Source organism: Rhinatrema bivittatum, chromosome 3 (genome assembly GCF_901001135.1).
Source record: "Rhinatrema bivittatum chromosome 3, aRhiBiv1.1, whole genome shotgun sequence".
Taxonomy (NCBI): domain Eukaryota; kingdom Metazoa; phylum Chordata; class Amphibia; order Gymnophiona; family Rhinatrematidae; genus Rhinatrema; species Rhinatrema bivittatum.
The window spans coordinates 490,859,823-490,882,052 of NC_042617.1; the positions used below are offsets into that span (position 1 = coordinate 490,859,823).

General features: G+C 41.4%; 1 protein-coding gene across 4 annotated transcripts in view; it reads left to right on the forward strand.

Annotated features, from left to right (window-relative positions):
* Positions 1–17,215, forward strand: part of SUPT3H (SPT3 homolog, SAGA and STAGA complex component) — a 1,115,145-nt gene extending 1,097,930 nt beyond the window's left edge. For 3 of the 4 annotated variants that reach the window (XM_029596081.1, XM_029596083.1, XM_029596084.1), the window contains one exon: positions 13,501–13,598. In XM_029596081.1, the coding sequence (XP_029451941.1) occupies positions 13,501–13,542 (42 nt within the window). In that variant the 3' untranslated portion in view covers positions 13,543–13,598. Of the gene's footprint in view, positions 1–13,500; positions 13,599–15,033 lie in introns of those variants that run through there. The other variant, XM_029596080.1, reaches the window with a different exon arrangement.
* The last annotated feature ends 5,015 nt before the right edge of the window (positions 17,216–22,230 follow it).

Sequence of the window (22,230 nt, forward strand, 5' to 3'; positions counted from 1 at the left end):
TGATTGTGTGCTCCTGTGAAAGCACCCCAAGTTCCTGCCTAAGGTTGTGACTGATTTTCACATCAATCAGTCCATTGTTTTGCCCAAATTGTTTCTGAGGCCTCATTCCCAACCATGTGAACAGGCTTTCCATACGTTGGATTGTAAGAGTGCTCTAGCTTTGTATTTGGAACGCACAGCGAGTTACAGGCAATCCATTCAGCTCTTTGTTTCTTTTGATAACAGGCTGGGAGCTGCGGTAGCCTAACAGAGCTTACCTAACTGTCTAGCGGACTGCATCGCCTTCTGCTATGCACAAGCGGGCCTTCAGCTTGAAGGCTGAATCAAAACTCACTCTGTGAGGGCCATGGTGACATACCGATGTCACCATGGCCCTCACAGTGACATGGAGTTCCCTGCACACGTTCACTGCCCACTACTGCTTGGACAAAGATGGTCGACAAGACAGTGCCTTCAGCCACTGTCCTTCCAGGTTTAAAACCAAGACATGGGATAGGAGGCGATGTCCTTTCGTGGATTACAAACTGGTTAAAAGACAGGAAACAGAGAGTAGGATTAAATGGTCAATTTTCTCAGTGGAAAAGGGTAAACAGAGGAGTGCCTCTGATCTGTACTTGGACCAGTGCTTTTCAATATATATATAAATGATCTGGAAAGGAATATGACGAGTGAGGTTATCAAATTTGCGGATGATACAAAATTATTCAGAGTAGTTAAATCACAAGCAGACTGTGATACATTACAGGAGGACCTTGCAAGACTGGAAGATTGGGCATCCAAATGGCAGATTAAATTTGATGTGGACAAGTGCAAGGTGTTGCATATAGGGAAAAATAACCCTTGCTGTAGTTACATGATGTTAGGTTCCATATTAGGAGCTACCACCCAGGAAAAAATTCTAGGCATCATAGTGGATAATACTTAAAAATCGTCGGCTCAGTGTGCTGCAGCAGTCAAAAAAGCAAATAGAATGTTAAGAATTATTAAGAAGGGAATGGTTAATAGAACGGAAAATGTCATAATGCCTCTGTATTGCTCCATGGTGAGACCACACCTTGAATACTGTGTACAATTCTGGTCGCTGCATCTCAAAAAAGATATAGTTGCGATGGAGAATGTACAGAGAAGGGCAATCAAAATGATAAAGGGGATGGATCAGCTCCCCTATGAGGAAAGGCTGAAGAGGTTAGGGCTGTTCAGCTAGGAGAAGAGACGGCTGAGGGGGGATATGATAGAGGTCAGTGGAGTGCCTCAGGGATCTGTATTGGGACCGTTACTTTTCAATATATTTATAAATGATCTGGAAAGAAATACGACGAGTGAGATAATCAAATTTTCAGATGACACAAAATTGTTCAGAGTAGTTAAATCACAAGCAGATTGTGATAAATTGCAGGAAGACCTTGTGAGACTGGAAAATTGGGCATCCAAATGGCAGATGAAATTTAATGTGGATAAGTGCAAGGTGATGCATATAGGGAAAAATAACCCATGCTATAATTACACAATGTTGGGTTCCATATTAGGTGCTACAACCCAAGAAAGAGATCTAGGTGTCATAGTGGATAACTCATTGAAATCGTCGGTACAGTGTGCTGCGGCAGTCAAAAAAGCAAACAGAATGTTGGGAATTATTAGAAAGGGAATGGTGAATAAAACGGAAAATGTCATAATGCCTCTGTACCGCTCCATGGTGAGACCGCACCTTGAATACTGTGTACAATTCTGGTCGCCGCATCTCAAAAAAGATATAATTGCGATGGAGAAGGTACAGAGAAGGGCTACCAAAATGATAAGGGGAATGGAACAACTCCCCTATGAGGAAAGACTAAAGAGGTTAGGACTTTTCAGTTTAAAACATTAATCCTCAACAGCATAACAGCAGCTGCAAAGCATGCCATGAACAAGGGAAAGGGCTCAAATGAAATCTGCACAACAATCAACTCAAAAACCAACACCTTCTCTTTGATTATAGTATAAAAGTAATAGCAAAGCATCTTTCCATGGGGGAGAAGACTACGGGTTTTCCATTGGAACTTGATCACCATGGACCATTGGGTCCTCAACATCATCTTCAAGGGCTACATTTTCAGACCCTTCTGCATCAGGTTTATCATCCCCCCTCTCCACTTTTGCCAAGGAGCAGTTACATACTTTAAAACAAGAGATAACTTCTCTTTTGCTGGTCCATGCTATAGAGCCAATTCCAGTAACAAGGAAGAACAATATTTTATTCAAGATATTTCCTGATATCCAAGAAATCAGGCAACATTTAAGAGAATTCAACAAATATTCAAAAAATTAAAAATTCAAGATTAATTTCATTGCCATCATCCTTTCTCATTTAGAAATCAATGACTGGTTTACTATATTGGATCTCAAATACGTTTATATGCATATTCCCATCCATATAAAAATCAAAGGAAGTATCTTAGGTTTAGACTAGCAGAAAAATGTTACCAATGCAAAGTTCTTCTATTTGGTCTTTTGGCAGCCCCAGTGGTCTTTACAATATGCTTAGCAATAATGGCCATCCATCAGAGGAAAAGCAATGCTTTAGTTTTTACATATCTAGACAACTGGCTAATATTAAGCAGATCTTTAAAAGTAGCCAAAATGTGTACAACTTTCATATTTCTTATTCTTCTAACTGGGGTTCATCCTCAGTTATGAGAAATCTTACTTCACGCCAACTCATCCCTTAATCTGTTTGAATATTCGGATAGGGAAAGCCTTTCTTCCTTCTCAAAGATTGCATAAATTAATTCAGTTGGTTTAATCTCTTCACATCCACAGTTCAGGCATAGCTTTGACATTTATGGAATTGCTCATTCACATGACAACCTTGTGCCATGGCAATTCATGTGATAATTTTTGCTCAAATAAACATGAGGATATCACAGTGTCATTTGAAAAAACATTAGAATCAACATTATCAACCACTATCCTACTAGATACTTCTATCTCTTTACATTCTGCACTTCCTACAATGAAGGAGTCAACCAACCAATCTTCTATTGGGTCTGTACTTCCATCCTCCTCAGGTTCAAGAAATCTTGATCATGGATGCTTCCAATCAAGCCTGAGGAGCACAATCTATTCTCAAGTGAAATAGTCTACACAAGAGAAAAAAACTTCATATAAATATTTTATTTTCAAAGCTCTCATAGCTTTCAAATTTTTTGTAATGGGGAAAACAATTCAGATTCAAACTAACAACACTGTTCCAATGCATTATATAAATAAGGAAGGAGAAAATGGTTCTCCAGTATTTTATCAAGAAGCAATCAAAATGTGGACCCGGTCTTTAGAAAGGAATCTTCATCTCAACGTGATAGATCTTCCAGGGAGTTACAGCATCATAGCAGATTTCCTGAGCCTCAATTTACAATCTCACAAATTGTCACTCCACCAAAAGACAAGGGAAGATTGATTCTACCAAGTCTTGATTCCCTGGCTTGAAAGGGTAATCATAGATCGATCAATCCATCTAAAAATATTCCCAAACCTCCTAACACAATACAAAGGATCTCTTCTTCACTCCAACCTCCATTCTTTAGCTCTGACAGCATGGATGTTGAGAGAAGACTATTGAATGACATGCCCTTTTCCTCATATATCAAGGCACTCTTACTGGCAGCAAGGAAACAATCTACAGGGTGATTCTACAAATTGAAATGGAAAAGATACATTATTTGGTATCCTTCTCAAAACCAGAATCCCATACAATGTGAGATATCCATGTTGCTACAATATATTCTTAACTTTTCTAAATCAGATTTAAAATCCAATTCTGTTAGAGTGCATCTCAGTGCTATTACAGCCTATCGCCTGCTTTCAGAAGGTCTGCCGTTCTCTCATGTTCTTCTAGTAGCAAGATTTATTAAATGTTTTTTCATTTTCTTCCACCCATAAGAGTATCTCGATGGGATTTAAATCTAGTTTTGTCAAGACTGACGTATCCTTTATTTGAGCTCACGGCTAAAATTATCTAAAATTCTTGAAATGGAAAGATCTATTCTTGATAGTGATTGCTTCTGCTCGTAGAGTAAGTGAACTACAGACTTTAGTAATAGACACCCCCCCCCCCCCAACCCAGCATTCACTAAAATGTTCAAGAACAGAGTAATACTAAAAACTGATCCTAACTTTCTACCAAACGTTCTTTCACAATAGTTCTCCCTATATTTTTTCTAAGGCCTCATTCCAATAAAGCAGAACAAGCGCTTTGCATATTGGATTGTAGAAGAACTCTACATATTACTTAGAGAGATCAAAGCTTATGAGAAAATCCTCTCACTTATTCATTTCTTATAATCAGAATACTCAAGGATGACTCATTGGAAAACAAACACTTTCCTCTTGGCTTTCCAACTTCTTTGCTTTTTTGTTATAAAGAAGCAGTAATAAATCTTCCCATTATAATCACAGCTCAACAATTTCGAGCTACCGTGACTTAACTCAGCATCCATTCAGGATATCTACAAAGTAGCTATGTGGTCTTCTGTTTACACTTTTGCCAAACACTATTGTCTACATGAGAACTCTCGCAAAGATACTGCCTTATATCAAACATTACTGAAATACCTATTCAAATAGCAGCTTCTACTCTCCCTTCTACTACACATACCAGGATTCATACCCTTCATCAGCTGTACAAACTTTTTTATGCAATCCTCATCTTGGGAGTCCATACTTGTGTGGCTGATTTATGTCCTGCTTGTCCATGGAGAAAGCAAAGTTTCTTACTTGAAACAAGTGTTCTCCATCAATAGCAGAACAATCAGTCCCACAGTCCCACCCTAGTCCCCATAGAAATGAAGCCCAGCTTGTTAAAGGACTGAGGATACTCATGCAGGTCCAGTGCATGGGAACTCCCACACATGCTCAAAAAGTCTTCTCTTTCAGAGCTTGGAAAGAGCATGTCAATATTGGTACCATCAGATGATGATATCCACTTTTGTGGCTGATTTATACTGCTCTCTACAGAGAGCACCTGTTACAGATAAGCAACTTTGCCCTTTGGTGCAGGATCTGGAGTTGCTAACACAACTGGAACAGGAGCCGGAGTTACCAGGAATGGAGCTGCTGGAACAACTAAAACTGAACCTTCCAGTGCAAGAACTGGATTCATTGAGTCAGCTGGAACTGGATTCTCCAATACAAGACCTGGAGATGCAGAGATGGTTAGAGCTGGATTTACCAGGAATGGAATCACTGGAGCAAGCAAAAACGGAATCTCAGGTGCTGGAGCTAACTCAAAGCTGGGCTGTTATCATGATACGTGATCTTGTCTTGGTAGCTGGGGCAGGTTCCTCCAGGTGACCAAATGTAAGTCTTGGAGGATGTCTGTTATGGCTTCCACAGGATCCACTATATCTGGAGTAGCTAGAACACCTGGAGCCAGATTCACCAGCACAGGAACTGGCTTACATAATACTGAGAACATCAGAGCTGGATTCAATAGTGTAGGAACTAGAGCTGGAGCTAAACAGACAGACTGAGTTGAATTCACTGGTGAAGGAACTGGAGCTGGAGCTGTACAGTCAAGCAGAGCTGGATTCACCATTCTAATCACTGGAACTGTGAATGTATAAACAGCCATTGTTGGATTCATCGGTGATTGAACTGGAGATGGGGCTGTAGCTGTTAAGATGGTTTTGGATTCACCAGTGCAAGAACTGTAGCTACTGGAACTGAAGTAGCTAGGAATGGAGTTAGAATCACTGGAATGATTAGAGCAGAACTGCTGAAGAAATAATCACCAGTGCAAGAATTGAATTCACCAGTACAAGAATTGGATTTGGAGTGTGATAAGCAACACAATTTCCCTCGTTTTCCATACTTCTCATAAGGCATACTCAACAGTCCCAAAACTGACCAACAAAGCCAGGTGGATGAGTAGCAGCTTTTATAGAACTATTCATATTTGGACAAGCACGCTGGCAAGTGACACAAACAGGAGCAGCATTACTCTTACAGCAAATCTCCCTGATCCACTTTCCGGTTGCATCTAATAGCAAAAGTTATTATTCTGTACTGATTCTTTAGAAGTTGCAAATCTTTGATATGTCTTCCGTTTGGCCAGACATAAGGTAGGCCCATGACGAGTCACTCTCTGACTCACCCAAGTGCCTCCTGCACCCTCCCAATACAGCAGGAACACCACCATGATCCAGAGGGCCTCAGCATCTGATGCATTCTGCATGTTGCCATTATAGTGCTCCTCCCCAGGATCTCTGTAGGTACACATGTGCTTGCCAGCCATCTATACTTAAAGGGCTAATGGCGGAAAAAGACCCACAGTGCCTAATGATGACATAAGCAGGCCCTCACTATTTAAGTGTGGCCCAGACTACCTAATGCCGCCTTAGCAAAGTTCTCCTGCCTTGTACACTGCGTGTTGCTCCTGTGTTCCTGAGTTCCTGAATTCCTGTGTTGTCTTTTCCAGCCTTACTTTGCCCAGCCTGTTTCGTCAAGCCTTGACTTGTCCAGCCTGTCTCATTTTATTTATTTATTTAGAAATTTTATATACCGACGTTCATCAAGGATATCACCTCGGTTTACAGTGTAACAAATAAACATACGCCTGGAGGGCGTTTTACATCGAACAAATATTAGTAACTTAGCAACAATGGTACATGGGGGGGGATGAATAATAATAAGGGTTATGAGAACAGATAGTAACAGTTATATACATTATGATACAAATACAACATGATATAAGGAACAGTACAATAGCATTGTATTTTTCTGAGACTACCTGAAGGTGGGCTGGGGGTGTGTAGAGGGTGGGCGAAATTTGCTGAGTACTAGGTGTATGCTTTTGTGAAGAGCCACGTCTTAAGATTTTGTTTGAATGTTTTAAAGCAGTCTTCCTGGCGTAACTCTACGGGCATTGGATTCCAGAGGGCAGGCCCGGCTACTGAGAGCGCACGAGCACTGGTAGAGGTCAGTTTGGTGCATTTGGGTGAGGGAGTCTGCATGATTGCGAGATGTTGGTGTCTAGTGGGCTTCGTAGACTGGTGGAGGTGAATGGAGTCGTTGAACCAATTCATTTCAGGGTTGTGTAAGGCCTTGTGTAAGAGAGAGAGGGTCTTATATTGGATGCGTGAAGCAATTGGGAGCCAATGTAATTCCTTTAGAGTGGGAGTTATGTGTTCGTTTCTGAGTGTGTTGGTTATGATCCGGGCAGTTGAGTTTTGTAGAATTTGAAGCAGATGAATAGAGCTTTTTGGTAGACCTAGGAGAAAATAGTAGTTTGAAGTATTGTGCGAAAATCAACAGAGTGGAGTAATGGTTTAAGTTTTTTGAGGGTATGTAGTTTGAAGAATCCCTCTCTCAGAGTATTATTGATAAATTTCTTCAGAGTAAGGTGAGTGTCGAGGGTGACCCCTAGATCCCGGACTTGTTGGGAGAATGAAATAGGTGGGTGGGGAAGGAGGGATGAGATAGGGTGATTTTGGGGTGACATAAGCATGATTTCTGTTTTTGCAGTGTTCAATGAAAGGTGGATGGTAGTGAGAAGCTTATTAATTGATAGTAGAGTGGAATTCCAGATGTTCAAAGCGATTGGGAGTGAGTAAGTAATGGGAATGAGTATTTGAACGTCATCAGCATAGACGTAATGTGGAAGCTTGAGACTGGATAGAAGGTGACACAGCGGAAGGACGTAGATATTGAAGAGTGTTGGAGGAGCCTTTTGGGACTCCTTGATTGAGGGTTAGCTTTGGACTCGTGATTTCCTATTTTAATTTTGAAGTTTCTGTTACTGTCTCATCCAGCCTTATCCTGCTAGTCTTATCCAGTGTCTCTCTGTCAATCCTTGTTCTCCCTTGGCCTGTTCTCCTGGTACTGACCTTAGCCTAGGACCTGACCATATTTGCCTGCCACCTGGACCTGACCATAACCTTGGACTTGACCACATTTGTCTGCTTCTTGGACCTAATCCTTGTACCTGACCACTTGCTTGCCACCCGTCTCAACTCCTAGCATGCCCCTGGTATCTCCAGACTGCTGCCTGTCTTGACCCTGGTGTGTCTTTGAAATCTTGTTCTCTCTCTATCACCCTAGGGACTCACCTAAGCCCTGCCGGCCACCAGAAACCAAAGGCTCAACCTGCAGGGGAGGTAACTTGTATAGGTGAAGATTCAGTCTATCCTGCTTCAGGGTGCATTTTCCCACTGTTGGCGTAGGCCTTGTAGGTTCACCTACGAGGCTGCATCAACTATACCACAGCACCAAGAGCTCACTTCCATGCCACTCATCACAGTTTGCTGAGTCCATGAGCTCAGCAGACTCAACTCAAGTGTCCACCATTACCAGTTTAGCTCATCAGCTGAAGCAACTGCAGGACCAGTTGATCATGATGGTCAATTACTTTCAGGTCCTGGCTATGTGCCCAGCTTCCATGACACCTGCTCTGGCATCTCCTGCACAGCCTGCTACTCTCATGCTTCTTTTACCACCTCCTCCAAGGAATGATGGGGATCCCATGAAGTGTGGGTGCTTCTTGAATCAATGCAGGATGTAGTTTGAATTGCAAACACCCCTCTTCTCATCCAACTGTTTCAAGGTTATATATATCCTATCCTTGTTGCAGGGCTCTGCCCTAGCCTGGGCTTCACCTCCCTGGGAGAGAGACAATCCACTCATAGGAAATCTGGAAAGCTTCCTGCAAGAATTTCGCCTGATATCTGATGATCACGGTCACCTTCCATGGTGACAGAGCTCCTCCAGATTAGACAAAGCTTCTACTACATAGGCAAATATGTGGTTCATTTCCATAGTTTAGTGTCAGAACTCCAATGGAGCAATGACAGTTTAATTACCATTTCCAAGTAAGGGCTGTCTGAATGCATCCAAAATGAGTTGGCCAGCTGAGACTTGCTTTAATATCTTGGAAGCTTTCATCAGTCTGACAATCCATATGGACCTTAGATTATAGGAATGGGCTCATGAGAAGGGCTTGACTCATCACCCCATCTGGCTCGCCCCCAGCTTTCAACAATATGTGGTATCATACCATCCTCAGAGCCAGCTCCTTCACTGGAAGAATCCATGCAAGTTGTCTCCCAAGGAAAAGCAAAGGCGTAGACGCCTCAATCTATGCCTATACTGTGCTACCTCTTGAAATCTTGCTAATCAATGCCCAGTCAAGCCAGGAAACTCCAGGATCTAGGTCTGGTGGGAGAGGCCACCCTAAGTCGTTCATGTTCCTCTCCACAAATCCTGGTACCAGGATTTGTGGAGAGGCATATCTCCACAAATCCTGGTACCAGGATTTGTGGAGATATGCCTCTCTTTCAGGGAAACTCGTGTGGATATGCCTCTCTTTCAGGGAAACTCGTGTGGATACTCAAGCTTTTCTCAATACCGGTGCCTTGGCAATGTCATTCATGAATCATTGGTGCAGCACTATGGAGTTCCGACTGACCCACTAGACACTGTGTTCACAATTTCTTTAATTCATGGAGAACCCCATACCAGGATGTGTCACGTTGGCTACCGCCCTGATATCTATGCAGACTTGTCTCGTACATGAAGAACAAATCAGTATATATGTGCTTCCCAAAGCAATCAATGCCATGATTTTGGGCCCTCCTTGGTTCATGCTGCATCAACCTCACATTGATTGGGAACCCTTACTGATAGCTTGGTGGAGCTCCCACTATCATGGGCAGTGTTTCTCTAAGCTCGTGCCTATGGTCCCCCTTGTCCGGGCAGTCACCCTGGAGCTATCTGGCCTGCCACCACAATATGCAGAGTATTCAGATGTCTTCAGCAAGAAGCCAGCAGAAGTCCTTCCTCCACATTTTTCCTACGACTGCCCCATTGATTTAATTCCTGGAAAGGCACCTTCCAGGGGTAGAGCCTATCCCCTCTCAGGACCAGAGACAGATGCAATGTCAAAATATATCAGAAGGAACCTGGATAGAAGGTTCATTCATCCATTATCATTGCCAGCTGGAACCAGCTTCTTCTTTGTGGGGAATAAAGATGGTTCATTATGACCCTACATTGATTATGGAGGGCTCAGTGCTATTACCTAGAAGAAACAATACCTTCTCCCATTGATCACATAATTCTTTGACCGTTTCAAAGGCACTTGGATATTTACCAAGCTGGACCTTTTTGTAGCATATAATTTCATCAGAATATGAGAAGGCAATGACTGGAAGACTGCTTTCAATACTAAGGATGGGCACTCTATGTATCTGGTGATGCCCTTTGGGTTGTGTAATGCTTCTGCTGTCTTTCAGTTTATGGTCAATGAGATTTTCAGTGACTTTGTCTACTCTCATGTGGTAGTATATCTGGATGATATCCTTATCTTTTCAAAATCCTTGGAAGAGCATCAGAATCATGTGAAACAAGTCCTCTGGAGACTCAGACAACACCAGTTGTATGCAAACATTTAAGAAGGAGATAGAGCACATTTTAAGCTAAAACAAGAGGGTTTAGCTGACAGTCACTCAGCAGCACATGTTTCAGGCAGAGATATCTTCAAAGGGTACTAATGAAATAGAGTTAGAAAATCCCAATAAAAGCAAAATTAGTCCATGTGCCTATGAACTAAAGTATTCCAAATTATCCCTATCAACTGAAAAGTAGATTGTTAATGCATACAAAAAACACACTGTATTGTCTGAATGCCAATGCCAGAAGCCTAAGAAGTAAGATGGGAGAGTTAGAGTGTATAGCAGTGAATGATGAGATAAACATAATTGGCTTCTCAGAAACCTGATGGAAGGAGGATAACCAATGGGACAGTGCTATAACAAGGTACAAATTGGATCAAAATGATAGGGAGGATCAACTTGGTAGAGGGGTGGTGCTCTATGTCTGGGATGGCATAGAGCCCAACAGGATAAAGATCATACAAGAGACTAAATACACAATAGAATCTTTATGGGTAGAAATCCCGTGTTTGTTGGGTAAGAGTATAGCGATAGGAGTATTTTACCATCTACCTGACCAAAATGATTAGACAGGTAATGAAATGCTAGGAGAAATCAGGGAATCTAACCAATTTAACAGTGCAGTAATAATGGGAGATTCCAGTTACCCCAATATTGACTGAGTAAATGCAATATCAGGACATACTAGAGAGGTAAAGTTCCTGGATAGAATAAATGACTGCTTCATGGAGCAATGAGAGTGGGAGATATTTTAGATCTAATTCTTAGTGGAATACAGAATTTGGTGAGAGAGGTAACAGTAGTGGAGCCACTTGGTAATAGGTCTAGGTCAAGCTCCAGTCTGTCCCGCTTCAGGGTGTGTTTGCCCACTGTTGGCGTAAGCCTCGTAGGTTCGCCTACGAGGCTGTATCAATTATACCATAGTACCAAGAGCTCACTTCAGTGCCATTCATCACAATATGACAGATATCTGGACAGGCATGGATTAAAGTCAACAAAAATCAGGCCACACTCTGTGGGATCCATTTGGCCAGACATTGATGTGACGCCCAAAGCCAAGAGTAGGTGATGAACAGACAGGATGAGATAGGAGCAGGTTGTCTTCTTCCTGTATCAGCCACCTTCACCTTGGGTTGAGCCCTAAGGTGCTAATGGCTGGCAAGACAACAGGAAATACAAGGCATACACTAAGACAATGTAGAACCAAAACCTGAAGGCATGAAGATGTGCACAAAAGCACGGCAGGACCATTTCAGGAAAACCTGGAGACAAAAAGGCATCCACAGAGGCAATGTAAGACCACTGCAGGAGGATTCCATACACAAAGCAAACTAGAACCAGATAGGAGCACAGTATACATGAAGCAATCTAGGAATAAACATGAATACGTAAGATAGGACCACAAGATAGGCGCAAGTATAGAACCGAGTCTAGGATCAAGCTATAGGAAAGACTATGAGCCTGGAATATTACTGTATCCAAACAGGAACAAAATGATCACTAGCAGAAAGTGTAGGCCATAGATCTGGGAGGACTAAACAAATAGTCCATGAGGCCCTCTGCTGGCAGGAGGCAAGAACATGGCCTTACAATTAATAACTGCTCCTCCTGAAGAGCCAGACTCTGGAATATGCCTGCCAAAATGAGGTAAACAAGCTGGGCTTCCTCCTCCTCCGGCTGCTCCTCTTCCAAAAATAGATTGGCACCAGGACTTTCATCCTCAGTTCCTGGAGTACAATGTAGGGTGCAACAAAAGAGAGGAGTAGAAAATAGCTTAGGCATTGGGGGATGGGGCGGCCTTGGGCCTGGCTCCTACTGCTGGAGTTGAAACAGTTGCTGCAAGGGCCTGCTCCATCTTTTCCCCGAAACTACTGGAATTTGTGAAAAGAAAAAGATGTAGAGGCTAGGAGAGCAGGTAGTCTGAAATGTTGTGTGAAAAACAGTTTGAACAAGTGAATTTTTCCCCAAAATGTGGAGAATTTAGGTTGAAGAAATTCATTAATCCCCCTGAGGAAGCCAGCTTGGTGAAACAGCAGGGCCTGTTGCTGGGATATTCATAGATTGTCTGCTGATTTTCAGCAGTGTTATCTGGTTGATATTTAGCAGTGTCACAAGTTAGACATGTTTTTATAAATGAGTATGAATGGTTATGAGTGATGGTGAGTATGGTTGTTTTGGTTTTTCACTGTTAAGGGGAAATCCTTGGTATATTATTATATTTTTAAAAAGCCGTGTGTGTGTGTGTGTATATATATATATATAAATAAAATTTATATATGAGATTTTTGATATTTCATTTGGATATGTAAACTTTAATAAAGTAACTTTGCTTATTTAATTTAGTCCATAGAATAACAGTGAAACCAAAAATGGTAAGGAATATATGCTAGTGAGAGACAAGTATTGAAAATAAATTTTGAGTAATTTGCCCCAAAACTTAAGCAAGGAATCAAGGAGAAAAACCTGAGATAAATCTATTAAGTGGCCAAAGAAATATTCTGAGATATGAGGCAGCACATAAAGATTTGAAAAAGAGAAAACACTGTTGGGATCTGAACTAAGTGGTGTGCATCTCTGAACCAGTAATTGCATTGTATAAGTCTATGAATTGAATGGTATGTAAAAAAGAAATGGAAACTAGAAAAAATATTTCCAACCAACATGAGCTTCTGCTGTGTATGCCAGTACTTAAACTTGAAAGAATTTTTGATTACAGTGACTGCAGAACACATACTTATGCGAGACAGAAAGCTTCGGCATTACAGCATTTATTTTGACCGACATACTTAGTAGGTAATTAATAAAATAAGATGCTTTAGCTTTCAGTATCTACTGTTTTCCCAAAATAGCACTACAAACCACTTGTTAACCTCACTGATTGTTTTAATAGACAGAGTAGTTGCTTACGGTTTCACCACCAGAAATGTTCAGATTAAGCATGCTATTAGATTGCCGCCAGAATGGTCTCCAAAACAGGAAGAAATCCTTGCCTTGTCTTCCCCTGCCTCCTCGTTTTGCTGGAGCTGATGTGATAATTCATTACAGATTTTCCTCTTTTTTTTTTTTTTTTTGTTCACAGAGTGCCTACCACAGAACTGGGATGACTTTTCTGGCCTGCTAGGATGACCGAAGAAATAGGAAAGGCAGTGCTATATTAAGGTGACTTATTTTCCCATTAAAAAAAGGGAAAAATAAAATACAAAGTTTAATGCCTGTGTATCCAGTGAGTAGGCTGGTTTGTTGTGACTATCGACTGGCTGACTTGGTCTCTTTTTCCAGCTCCCACAACCATTATTCTTGTTTACTAGCTGGAACATTTAGCTAATTAATGGCAGGATGTTTGGGATAGTGTGTAGGTGGACAAGAATGCAGATCACATAATGTTGAAATTTTGCATAGGATTTATAGCTGCTAGCCCACAAACTACAGTGTCATATAAATATTTTTAGATGCAATCTATATCTTTCTATTGATATGGTTTGCAAAACAGGTTTGGAGACGAGAGCAAGTCAATGCTCAAGTTATGTTTTCTTTCTACTGTTAATAAAAGTGATCTCGAGGTTTTTGTCTGTATAAGTGGTTAGCCGGACAATATTCTGTTGTACTGATGTCAGAGGACTATTGTCTGTAATGAAGAGTGTTTAATAAAAAGACATATGCAAAAAAAAGAGTGATCTTAAAATATGCCTGTTCTTATTTAGCTTGAAGAATTTCATCTTTAGATTTCATGCTGAAACAAAACTGGTATCTGTGGTATTGATATCTTTGGAGCAATTTTGTAATAGCCCGCATACATTTACAATCAAAAACATGCATAAGATATACCAGTTTTCACAGAGAAAGAAGGCACATATTTTCCCTTTGAAAATTGCCTCTTCAAAACTACCTGCCCTTATTTACTCATGAAAATTTGGGCAAAGAATTTTTTCAAGCAAATTTACATGCATAGGTCATTTTCAAAATGGACTTTTGAAAATTACTACTTTTACGCACGTAAGGCCTTTGAAACTTCAGTGATTTTTCACGTTTTCACACATGTAAATGGGCTTTTGAAAATTGCTGCAATATACCTTTTGCACATAAATCCTTTTTAAAATTACCTCCATTGTTTTGAAAATGCAAAAAGTGTGCACGATTGTGCTAGCCCCTCCTGAACTCCCACCCCCTGAAAGCCTCTGCTTACTGCTGGTAAACTTATGTGCATACAGACTATGTGCACTTAAGTTTACTCCCATGCCAGGCAATTTTATAATAGTCCATTTATGCAGGTAAAGCACAGTTATACCAGCAGAAATCCCTTTAAAAACAATACTCCCTTAGTCTACCTGAAGATGTATGACAAAGACCAGTAAATCGGATTCATTTGCCCAGTTTTGCACATAGAGATGTGCCAAATGTCTTGATATTAATCAAAAATCACTTTGAACTATGAATTACAGGCATACGATAGCAGAAGCGAAAAAGAATAGCAGAACACTAGTTTGGAGGTTCACGCATCCCAACATGCAGATCATAGAATTAGGGTCACGTTTCCTGAACAGTTAAAATACCACTCACTGTCAAATGAATGATCTCTTGACTTTCCCCCTTACTTTTGTTTTCCCTCATACAGTATCTACTTAAGAAAAGAATTCTGAGGCCTGCTGCTCAGTAAATCAATCAACGGAAATTTCCCCCCCCCCAAAACTCAGAAATTACACACCACAATCTGCAAATCACGCATCAGAATTTCTGAATCTCAGGATAGAATCACAGGAAAACAAATGATGACGCACAGGTTGTTAGTTGAGCCATTTGAAAATTTGTGCTCTGTGAACCTCCAGTTTTGTTTAGTCACCTGTAAGTGAATGCATCCTTTGAATGCAAAGGAAATGGGAGCTCCAGTTTCTTTTCACCCTTCTATCCTTCATGTATATTCCTCATTTCCTTGAAGTTTAGTAACATTGTTTGACTTCTAGCTGCTTAATGACCCAAGTACTCTGGCTCTGACTCAGACCCTCTGACAGGATATTCAGTAACTTCGGCTTTATCTATTCCAACCTTGGTTTATTTATATAAAACAGGTGCTGCCCCTCAATGAGCTCCATGAAGAAGTATAACTATCACCTTGGCTACTGAATTTTTTTTTTTTTTTCTGAGCAGGGCTGCCCATGATAATGTGAGCATCAGGCTTGGCCTTGCTCTGTTCCTTGGTGGATTTACAGGTAGGAGTTAAGGCCATTAGGGTGAGCCTCTTGCTCCTCTTGAGCATTCAGATCAAGAGTTGTTTCTGCTCTCTGATTGGTGGTGTCCCAGGGGAGCAAGGAAAAAAGGGGAGGTCTCTCGGAGCAGGGGTGGGGGTGAGTGTGCCTTCTGCCCTGTATGCATCCAATTTTTGCTGCCTGTATCCTACCCAACCTCTTTTTTGGGATTTATCATCGTACAATTCAGGCCCAGTTTTTGCAGTTAAAAGAGAGGAGGTGGAATGCCCAAGCACAGTTTGAGGTAGGATAGTGTTGAAGGATTGGCCAAGTAGGCTGCATAGTCTACTCTGGGAACTCTAATTGGATTTGGTATGAGTGGGTGTGGGGCTCTTTACTGGCTTTTGGTGGGGGGGCCTCATGAGTAGGCAGAATGCACTGTTGGGTGCCTGCAGGCCTGATGGCCTGGGGATAGTACATCTTGCTTGGGGCCGTGGCGGATGTCTACCGGAGCAATTTGGATATCTTATTGTAACTATTTGGTTTGGGAAATGTCAGTATTATTCTGTTCTTAATAAAGCTGTGGCCTTTTGATTCCCAAGAACGTTTGGTGGTTTTCTTGTTGTGGGTACGGGTGTATTTTGTAAGGAGGGCAAGTGTAAGGAGAGGCCTGCAAGTCCTGGTTGCCCATATTACGCCTCTCTTCCATTGTACTAATAGTTACCATATTATTTGATTGCCTTTCTTTACCGCAAAACTCTTCCTCAGCTCTAATCCCCATCCCTTACACACACACACACACACACTTATCATATATATAGATATAGATAAATAGATACACACACCCTGTATAGTGCTGTGGTACATAACAATATAACCCTCAGTTCAAATCAAGGACTGAAGAGGGTTAAATCACAGAATCCAATTTGTGATTTATTAAAAATGATACATTGCTTAAATAAAATATAAACAACAAAAGGATGACAAAATGATATGTGTCCTGTTTTTCAGTGGCAGATGGAAATCTTTTTAAAAGATGTTTGCATAAATCAGCCAAAAAAAATCAGACTTGTATTTTATAATTTGTGTTACTGTGCCACCTCTTCTCCTCTTGTTGAAGTTTACAACTTGTGCAGAGGTTTTGTGAGAGAAGAGCAGGAGTGGAAATGGGGCTGATTATCCCTTCAGGAATATAACCACTGAATGTGGTATATTGTAGTTTGTCTAGACTATTCTTTGAGCTGGGTAAACCAAGACAACGAAATGTTTTCACAATTACTGCATATTGTTTTCATGCTTTGTTTTATATTATTCTGCTTGTCACATCCTGCCAGATTTCAAGTTGACTAATGAAATCATTCAGACCATCCAGTAAATGAAAGATCTGTGTTTTTGATTCCACCCTGTAACAAGACAAATGTAAAGCTTTATAAATGTGCTCCTAAGCATAGTTGTGATGCATTCATTGCTGCTTAGATCCTGTAAACTGTGTTTCTCCCACTTACTGCAAATAGTTTTTTGTGGCAAGTCTCTATGCAAAAAATAAAATATATATGCAAAAAAAAAGTTTTGATTTTTGACAGTCTAACTGTGTTTCATAAGATATATAATTAAACCTCTCTTTTCATCATCACTGTTATTTTTCTTGGCTGGTTAATCATGGAAAATTACAACTCTGCATTAAGCATCCAAAATAAACAAAGATTTTAGACAAGGTCATCACTATTTATTTTATTTTGTAAGGTACTATATGGATGGAAAGAGAATAAAGCATTTTAAGGACTGAGCATTGGCACCAAAAACGTACTATGATATTGCTGCCCTCATCCCAAAAAGCATATTTGAAAAATGGAGAACAAGACTGCAAGACAGGATTTTTTTTTTTTTTACCTAGTCTGCTAAAAAGTCCCCCAAAAGTGAAGACTCAGCATACATTTCTCTCAAAAAAGATGGTGGATTTTGTTTTCGTTGGTCTAGTAAATGTTTGTCTATCTTGAGCAGTCTGGCAGGCAGTTATTCAAAAAGCCCATGGTTTTGCCCAGTAAGCCCTACAACATCTCATCATCAGCCAGTAAACCGACTTTGGAAAAATACAAGGTTAGTAGTGTATCTTCAAACTCTAGATCAGTCAAAGACTCATCCTGTGAAGAAGCTTTTTGACGGACTGCGTTCTTCCATGCAGAATCAATATATCACTTGAACTGCATAGGAAAAAAAATATTCTGTTTCTTACTTTTCTGTGGTGATACTGGGTAAACAGGGCCATGGAGTCCAGAAAGGTAAAGTGGAAGGATGGATTAGCATCAATATCAATTGACACTGGATGGTTCAAGAGAGCGTTCACAGCCTTACAGAGCCTTTAACCTCTGGGTCAGTGGTTCAAATCTTAACTCAGGTGGCCTTTGTGAAATGAAAAAAAGACCTCAGCAAATGATTCCTTATGAATCTGTGAATTCTGCTACATACTTCCTCACTGACTTGCTAGATGGGAGAGAGAGAGCAATAGCTCTACCACTGCCAGTGCCTAAGCTTCTGCTAACTTATGTTAAACTGTTCGCTCAATGCTACTTTCTGAAGACTTTTGCAAAATCCTTACAGCATTTTATATCTAAAGAAAGGATCTATCTGTGCTCAAAAGCACATGGAAACTTCAGGGGTCCATTCCTGATCATGCTGGTATTGCTGGCTATTTAGATTATAACATAGCTTTGAGGATAGACATGATAAAGGTGGTATATTGGATGGAAGTAAGAGGAAACCTTGCATTCTCGTCTACCCAAGTTGGTGAAGTGCAAACGAGAAAGATGAGAAAGATTGCCCTAGATAAGGAGAGAGATATTTTACAGGTGGGCACACTCTGTGGCTGGCAAATGAGATGTATCCTTAGCAGTGTGAATAGAGTAACTGGACAGATTGGATGGCTGTTTGGTCTTTTTCTGCCATCACCTACTTTTTTTTTTTTTTTTTTTTAATGGCCTTGTCTACAGAAACTCCCCTAACCCTCATTATCAGTGTGGACCAGTTGTTAGCATTATTTATTTTATTTTATTTATACACTTTTCTATACCGTCGTTCAGTGGATACCGTCACAACGGTTTACAATAAGGCACATAAAAATTATGCTATGGTTTTTTAAGTTAAACAGGTGCCATTAAGGATCGGTAACATAGTTTGTAAATAATATTAATTGGAGAGTGTAATGAGTCATGTCCATTTCTTATTATATCAGATTTATAACCTTTATTAATGAGCTACAATTGAAACTTGAACTGGTTCACAAATAAAATACACATATTGATTTTGATTATGTGTTCGTTGTTCCATTGTTTTGTTTGTACCTGCATTCCCCTGGGTGTTATTCTCCTTTCTCTTTTTGATAGGCTACTTTAAAGAGCCAGGTTTTTAAATTTTTCCTGAAGGTTTTGTTGTTACTTTGTAATCTTAACTCCAAGGGCATGGTGTTCCATAGTATGCCAGGCTGAAGATAATTTTCTGTTCTGTTTATTTTAGGGAAAATTACCAGTAATACAAGACATTAATGGACCTTTCACCATTTTGTAACTAGCCTGATTTATGAAGGCCTTGGACATAGTCACTAAAGAGAAGAATATCTTAGTGTTAATAATTCAGTTTAACTGTGCATGCTTTCTCCATTAATCTTAAGATCAAACCTTCTAATATGTTGATTTCCTAATGGGAGTAATTTAGTCTTTTTTTATCTATTAAAATGAATTGCGACTGATAATGAAATGGTAATGCCATGCAAGTCATAAAAAAATTTGGCCTGATGAACTGTAGTAGTGAGATGAGCGCAGGATCATGTTATGCTTACATTGCTGGTGAGGCTGAAGCAAGGATGGAGGTCCATGGTATTAAAGATCTTTTTAATTGCCAAACAGAGGTGAGTCAGGGGAAGATGAAAAATGCAGTGCATCTGATCCAATTCTGTTGCAGTGAAAAATAATTCTTCCAGATCCCAAATATGGCAGCTGAGCTAAAAATTGCTAGATTATCATTTTTCCCTAGAGTAAGTTTATTTATATGTGTTGGTCGCCCTGTCCGCAGTTGGCCCGTGCACGGGCCTGCTCACCTTTCTATCTCCACTGCAGGTCCCGGGTCGGCCTCTCCGGCAGCAGCTGCAAGCTCCTCCAGGCCTCGGTGTCCCGCGGCAGCGGTCGCCGGGCCTTCCTCAGCACACCATGCCTCATGACGGGGCTCGACCAGGGGCGGGTCCAAGCCCCACAACGTGCCCTGATTGAACGTACTACTAAAGGAAGCGCCTGCCTGCACTTCCTCGCCTTGGCAAGCGGGTCGAAACCGTGTGTGTACTGAGTTTGCCTCCGGGTCTCATAGCCTGTTCCAGTCTTGTTCCAGTCTCGTTGCAGCATCCTCGTGTTCCAACATCCTTGTGTTCCAGTGTCCTCGTGTTCCAGCGTCTGTCTGTTCCTGCGTTCCCCCAGGTAGTACCTCTTGGACTGACTCTTTGGTACTGACCTTTTCCTGTCTTTTTGACCACGCTGATTGCTGCCCGGATTCTAACCTTTGCCTGCTTCCTTGACCACACTGATTGCTGCCCGGATTCTGACCTTTGCCTGCCTCCTTCACCATGTCTGACCTCTGGAACCTGACCCCTGCTTTGGCTGACCATTCTTGGACTGATCCTTGGAAATTGACCCCTGCTTTGGCTGACCTCTCTTGGACTGATCCTTGGAACTCGACCTCGGCTATCCTTGACCCTGCCTCCTTGATTCTGGCCCTGCTCCTAGCCTTGTCATCGCTGACACTGTACTGGCCTTCATTGATCCCTCAGGCCTCCAGTCAAAACATCGACCGCGCACCCTTGATCCTGGTGGGCACACCTCCTATCTGGGAGACCCTGTGAGGCCCACCTGAGTCCAAGCGGTCCGGGTCCACAAGGGCTCCACCCAGGGGGACCTCGGGCTTTCAGTGGTGAAGCTCCAGCTAGCCTCTGTCTCCTCCTGTGCTCCGCCACCTGGTGGCAGGTGCTTCCTGGGTCTGACCAGGGAGCCATTCTACACTGCTCCAGGACAAGGGTCCACCTCCAAGCGCAAAATATGCATTTGATATTCTGCCTTTTCCTAGGTTTAAGGCACATGGTGGATTTCATAGAAGCAATATACATTGAGCATATGGATAATATATACATGCAGATATAAGGAAGAATGGGAGTGGGGTACACTAAGCACATGGATAATGCATACATATTGAAGAGAAGTAAGTTAAGCGCAGAAGACAAGATGAGGTATAAAGGGAACTATACAGAAAGCAAGCTACATTTGGCACATCTATATTATAACTACTCATACATTTATTTAATAAAATGTCTAATTTACTCAAGGCTTGATTCATAGGGGATAGTAACTTTAAAATGGGTGCATGGGCTCACATAAACATGTATTTATGGGCACACGGCCAGATACGCGGCAATTTTATATCCTGCAGGCACATGCGCACACATTATAAAATAGCCATGGTGCGCGTATGTGTGCTCCTAATTTTAAACGTTTGCGTGCACAGCAGCATAAGTTGGTTTAGGGATGCGCAAGCAAGAGAATTTTATAACAGACACACGTCACCAATTCGTCTACCGGTTGCACCAATCTAGAGCTAGGTCCTCCAATCCCCTCCCTGGTTCTTTAGCCTGTACTCCCCCCTAGTTAACCTAGACCCCCTGAAGCACTTCAGAGATGCCTGGAAATATTTGTATTAAGACTTAACACCTCCTACATAGCAGAAGTAACTATGCGCTGAAATCTACCTGGGCACGCACCCAGGTGCATGGCTACTTGGGCACATATCTCTTGTCCCCGCCCTGGAATGACAATGCCCTGCCCACATTCCACCCCTTTTTTTCTCAATATAAGATAGAGTATCAGTACTTGTGCGCACGTGGGCAGCTTAGAAATTCAGGTGGACACACGCATGCGCTAGATGTGTGCACGTCTCCCAATTTAAAGGTGAATTTTAAAAGACCAGCACACATGCCAAAATTAGGGGATACGCAAAGAAGTCAGGCTTGTGGATGAAAATCATATTTTAAAAAGCACCCAGTTAATGCACGTAAATGCCACAGTGCGCACATTTCAAAAGTTTCCAAAAAAGAGACAGGGCATGAGCATTTCAGGGCCTAGCCAAGATTGTGGCGTTTTTGCTTGTCATCTGCTCTAATGCGCAATATATGCGATATTTTGCATCTCCCCACCAAAATACCCTCCCCTATTACAATGACCTTCTTTGCATTCAATATACATTCAAGAATAATGCAAATGCATGCAAAGGTCAATACTATTAAATTTTATGTAAATAATATTATTGCGGCTGACCGAGAAGGTGGTCAGACATGATAAAATATCTACAACTATTTGAAATGTGTTAGATGTGCGGCGGGAGGCCCGAGACCTAACGAGGGTCCCAAGATTCCCGTCACACATTTAAAGTGGCAGGAGAAACAAAACGAAAATCACTGCAAACAGGTTGGTTCAGGGGGGGTCAGTGCTGAATACTGTCCCAACCTGCGGTCACCTCAACTGGTGGTCCCAACACCCCTAAAATGTGAAAAAGTAAAAAAAAGAACCATGCAGCTATGGCCCCAGCCCCCCCCCCTCCCC